Raw genomic sequence first — 5756 nt, forward strand, 5'->3', positions numbered from 1 at the left:
CGTCCTCCTCAAGCTCCATGGATCGTAGGCTCAGCCCAATAGATTATGTCTTCAGCACGTCATTTACACCCAGAAGGCCCAATTGTATTATACTCTCAAGTTTAACAGCAAGAAGTGTGTAACGACTTGAAAGAGACACGACTAGACTACTTTCTGCTTTCTGGGCTTTTCTACTGATCTTCCCCCCAGGTGTACACAAGCCATATGAGAGGAATGGGTTGACAGGTTTTCTAAGTTAATCACAAGGGCAATCACTCTGCATCAAAGTCTGATATACTTATTGAATCTATAGCTATATAGCATGTTCATAGGTGACAGTGTTTTATCCTGAGTCCGATATTTTGAGGCAATATTTTAGTCCAATATTTACTGACACAGTGATGACATTTTATTGATTTAATTTCAGCATACCAACAGTATAACAACATGTTAACATCATTGTGTTGCATGGTTTTGCAGCTTGTATGGTTATAATGCCATTTGAAACACTATTGCCAGGACTGACCCAGAAAAACTATCCGAAACCCAGAATTTCCAGACTGAATCCAGTCTACTCAATATATGATCAGCCGGCTGTGATTTATCTATCACTGCAGTCAAAAGAACCAGTTTCATGGCAATAACATGTTGACAATATGAGTAATGTCTAGAGTCCCAGTCAGCCTAGAAAGGCAGCATGACCAATATTTTATTGACATTTTCACTTTGTTATAGAGAAACAACAGCATACAACAAATACAAAATGACAGGAGCCAATGAATACTAATGAACTCACTACCCATGAGAAAAACTAAATAGAAAAGAAAAAGGATGACAGCAAACAAAAACCAACGGAAACTGGAATACATTAAAATAAAATCACTGGCTAATCACGTCACACTGGCAGAGAGAACAGGAGAAATACATCAACCAAGATTCTAGAACACATTGAAAGAGTTTGTCTTATGGCTGAAATGTAACACTCCATTTTCACTGAGGTCTCCTGAACCACTGTTATGATCAAGATATGTATCTATTGTCAAATAATATTTCGCCACGTGGTTGATAAGTCGTAAAGAATATTTCTCGTATGGTGCTAAAGTACCCAGTTTGAAGAACCATACATTTACTGAGGGTAAATCAGAGGCTTTCCATTCTCTAACCAGACATTTTCTTCTAAGCGTAAGGGCTGTATGTACCCAGTCTGTATGGGAAGCAAGGAAAACATTTTATGTTTCATGAATGGGGAAAAGTATTGCAGGACAGGACAATATAAAGGGAACCAGAGAGCCATCACTCTCCCTGCATCTCCAACACTCTGCACAAGGAAGCCTGCATCTGATAAAGTTACTCAAAGGCAGTTTGAACCATAAGTTAGTGAAGAGAAAATTGTTATGTTGTAAACATCCAAAAGCAGACTTCTATGTGTTTTGGAATGAAATAAGACAACCGTATAAAATGTGTAGTATTTTTGACTGAACTCTTTATCATGTTAGCCTGTGAAATGCTGTCGCTGCCTGGTTGGCCAATCACTGCAGCCACGATGGGCCTCTTGGTCTTGCGAAACTGGAATCTCCAGCGGAGGAGGCGAAGGACCGCCTGGTGAAACCTTTCTCCAGCCAGTGTGTACAGAGCCAAGTTGAAGAAGGTGTTGCGCACTGGCTATGGTATAGGCTGCATTATAAACTGAGTGGTTCGAGCCCTGAATGTTGATTGGCTGAAAGCCATATACCACGGATATGAAAATAACATATATATATTTTACTGCTCTAATTACATTGGTAAACAGTTTATGATAGCAATAAGGCACCTCGGATGTTTGTGATATATGGCCAATATACCATGGCTAAGGGCTGTGTCCAGGCACTCCACGTTGCGTTGTGCGTAAGAATAGCCCTTAGTCGTGGTATATTAGCCATATATCACACCCCTTCTGGCCTTAATGCTTAATTGACCCCCCTCAGCAGTATACAGGGCACCAGTGTTTTGGCTTCCATCCGGGTATACATCCGCAGGGCACGGAGGATGTAGAAGAGGATGAAGCACATTAAAAACACAACCAGGATCAGCACAGCCAGCCTGCGGGCACGCACCCGGCTCACATACACATACACGTATTTAGCAGATATTATTGCGGTTGTAGAAAAATGCTTGTGTTTCTAGCTCCACCAGTGCAGTAATATCTAACAATTTCACAAAGTAATATCTAACAATTTCACAACAATACACGCAAATCTAAGTAAAATAATGGAATTGGACAGCCTTCGTGGGGCCCATCGGTCACCGGCATAGCTCAGGCACACCACCACCAGGGGGATTAGGTAGCCCAGGACTGTGAGTAGCCAGGCATAGACCCACTAGGGGGAGTAGGTAGCCCAGGACTGTGAGTAGCCAGGCATAGACCCACTAGGGGGGGTAGGTAGCCCAGGACTGTGAATAGTCAGGCATAGACCCACTAGGGGGGGTAGGTAGCCCAGGACTGTGAATAGTCAGGCATAGACCCACTAGGGGAGGTAGGTAGCCCAGGACTGTGAATAGTCAGGCATAGACCCACTAGGGGGGGTAGGTAGCCCAGGACTGTGAGTAGCCAGGCATAGACCCACTAGGGGGGGTAGGTAGCCCAGGACTGTGAATAGTCAGGCATAGACCCACTAGGGGGGGTAGGTAGCCCAGGACTGTGAATAGTCAGGCATAGACCCACTAGGGGGAGTAGGTAGCCCAGGACTGTGAGTAGCCAGGCATAGACCCACTAGGGGGAGTAGGTAGCCCAGGACTGTGAGTAGCCAGGCATAGACCCACTAGGGGGAGTAGGTAGCCCAGGACTGTGAGTAGCCAGGCATAGACCCACTAGGGGGGGTAGGTAGCCCAGGACTGTGAATAGTCAGGCATAGACCCACTAGGGGGGTAGGTAGCCCAGGACTGTGAATAGTCAGGCATAGACCCACTAGGGGGTGTAGGTAGCCCAGGACTGTGAGTAGCCAGGCATAGACCCACTAGGGGGGGTAGGTAGCCCAGGACTGTGAGTAGCCAGGCATAGACCCACTAGGGGGGGTAGGTAGCCCAGGACTGTGAATAGTCAGGCATAGACCCACTAGGGGGGGTAGGTAGCCCAGGACTGTGAATAGTCAGGCATAGACCCACTAGGGGGGGTAGGTAGCCCAGGACTGTGAATGGTCAGGCATAGACCCACTAGGGGGGGTAGGTAGCCCAGGACTGTGAGTAGCCAGGCATAGACCCACTAGGGGGAGTAGGTAGCTCAGGACTGTGAGTAGCCAGGCATAGACCCACTAGGGGGAGTAGGTAGCTCAGGACTGTGAGTAGCCAGGCATAGACCCACACCTCTCCTGGATCATTACTAGAAAAATCCAGACATGACCGTCATTGTAAATAAGAATTTGTTCTTAATTGACTTGCCTGGTTAAATAATGGTTAAATAAAAATAATACATACATAAATGACATTCTCAGTCTTCTCCACAGCGGTCATGTAGACCATGGTTGTAATCTCTAACATAGATATGAACCATACAGCCGAGCAGTCGATGACAGCCTAGCTCTTCCTCTGTACCTGGGCTGCCCTCAGCGGGTGGACCACGACCACATAGTGGAACTCACTCAGGCAGGTGAGGAAGAGGATGCTGCCGTACAGGTTGAAGTAGGAGCTTAAGCCGACAAAAATGTTCCAAGTTGACAATTCCACAATGCTGTGCAGTTTACAGTAATGTACTGTTAAACCAACATTTCTTTGAAATGTATGGTATCATTTACTGTTTACGCCTAAAATCACCCAGAGTGCATTGCCTTTTATGGCAATGTACCGTAAATAATTAATACAGTACTTTACTGTTTGTTTTATTGTATAATACTGTCAAAACAACAAAGTTTTACACTGTACTAATGAAACCAAATAGTCCAACTTACTTTTACACGTTTTATTGCCGAGGATGCTGCCATACAGGTTAAAGTACAGGTTGAAGTAAGAGCTAAAGCAGAAAATGGGACACATGACGTCGCCCATGATCCAGTCGTCCTGGATGTAGTAGTGGACCAGGAAGGACTCAGAATGTACAGGAGGTCTGCCAAGGCAAGGTTCACCATGATGATGCTGCTGCTCTTCCATGGCCGCAGCCTGACCACGTAGATGATGATTGAGGTGATGTTTCCCACAAGCCCCAATACAAAGATTATCCCATACGTGATCTGGAGATAGTACCTCCTACTGTACTCATCAACTGGGAAACAGTCAGTCACTGTTCACTTTTTCTCTAGACATGGTTGTGTTGTGATATCCAAGAAATTAACCTAAGACACAAGTAGAGAGACAATTTGTGTATAATGGTATTCCATTAGAATATTACTAGTTGAATTCATCAATGTGGTTTAAGAATGTGTTTATTCCCACCATAAGCTGCAGTGTTCCTCCAGTATCCATCTGTCACTCCTGAATTTCCTGAATCTTCAGGCAGCAGTCAGTTTTAAAAGCATCCCAGAGCCCTCCCACACAGAATTAGTACCACTTCCTACCAACAGAGGAAGTAGTATACCCATAAGAGTCATACAGCAAATTGTAACAGGTTTATAGTTCTCAAATGTGTACTCAAACTAAATCAGGCACGTGGTTAGATTTTGGTATTTTATATAACTTCTAGAGGCCTTATCAAAGGCCAAAGGACATGGAAAATACTCAACCATTAAAGGTATAAGACTTGCTGCCACTGTTCCCTGTACACATTACATTTTTTGGGTCACTACTACCACATATCAGTTCAATTGGTACAGCACTCTCATTAACATGTGGCACAAATGTAGCCTATTACAAGGCACTCCCCAAAATATTTAAATTAGCCAGAAACAACAATACCATGTAATTTAGTCAATCATAGAAATGTTGTACACACCTTGTTTGGTTGGTTCACTTCAGACCTTGATGTCTCTCAATCCTGTCACTCAAGAATTGTTTGAAAAAGTTCCAAGTTGACAATCCCACAATGCTGTGCGGTTACAGTAATGTACTGTTAAACCAAAGTTTCTTCGAAATGTATTGTATCATTAACTATTTACGGCTAAAATCACCCAGAGTGCATTGCCTTTTACGGCAATTTACCGTAAATAATTAAAATGGTACTTTACTGTTCATTTTATTGTATAATACTGTCAAAACAATAATAAAGTTTTACACTGTACTAATGAAACCAAATAGTCCAACTTACTTTTACATGTTTTATTGCCGATACACAAGTGCTAAACTGTAGTTGTTGTTTAAGCAATGCCTGCAGTATTGGGATTTGATTAGAATTCAGACTTCTCCAACCCTACATACTTGAAAGATGTGTCATGTATCCCTCTGCTTGACCAAGGACACAAGTGGCAGACATACTCCACCTCCAGGTTATTGTTCAACTATTGACCACACACTAATGATCACATAGAATGTCCTTTCATTTCCTTATTAAAATACCACGGAAACAAAGCCATCAATTGTCCGCTGAATCGTCCCTCGACACAAAAGGAATAGTGATGGGACATACCTCTGGGACATTTCAATAACATTTTTATAATAGAACGTACACTTTCAAATAACTTGATAGAAAACATTCCACTGTGATTATGAATGATTCTCCAGTGGTGGTCCAGTTTCTTGTGTAGTCCTAAAAAACAGAGAGGAGGAGAGTGACATCTAGCGGCCATAAGCTGAAATTGCATATGTTTGCAATATAATTAATACAGTGTGATTATGATTATAATTTGATATTTTCAATACACTAAGCCAAAACATGT

At 43.0% G+C, this 5756-nt stretch overlaps 1 protein-coding gene across 1 annotated transcript; it reads right to left on the reverse strand.

Moving 5' to 3' along the window:
* Window positions 1-1679: 1679 nt before the first annotated feature.
* On the reverse strand, window positions 1680-4526 carry LOC106582427 (2-oxoglutarate receptor 1-like). Its single transcript, XM_045704400.1, has 5 exons — window positions 4523-4526; window positions 3935-4228; window positions 3547-3704; window positions 3219-3351; window positions 1680-2098 (listed from the first exon to the last, which is right to left on the reverse strand). The coding sequence occupies exons 1-5, from the start codon at window positions 4524-4526 to the stop codon at window positions 1926-1928; spliced, it is 762 nt and encodes a 253-aa protein (XP_045560356.1). The 3' UTR covers window positions 1680-1925.
* Window positions 4527-5756: the final 1230 nt, after the last annotated feature.

Source organism: Salmo salar, chromosome ssa21 (genome assembly GCF_905237065.1).
Source record: "Salmo salar chromosome ssa21, Ssal_v3.1, whole genome shotgun sequence".
NCBI classification, from domain to species: domain Eukaryota; kingdom Metazoa; phylum Chordata; class Actinopteri; order Salmoniformes; family Salmonidae; genus Salmo; species Salmo salar.

What these genes read in the sequence shown, in the direction of transcription:
- LOC106582427 (XM_045704400.1), bottom strand. An exon ending in ACCCGCTGAGGGCAGCCCAG is followed by an intron (nt 3,352 to 3,546) that starts GTACAGAGGAAG and finishes CAATGACGGTCA; the next exon opens with TGTCTGGATTTTTCTAGTAA. An exon ending in TGAGCTACCTACTCCCCCTA is followed by an intron (nt 2,099 to 3,218) that starts GTGGGTCTATGC and finishes TAATATCTGCTA; the next exon opens with AATACGTGTATGTGTATGTG.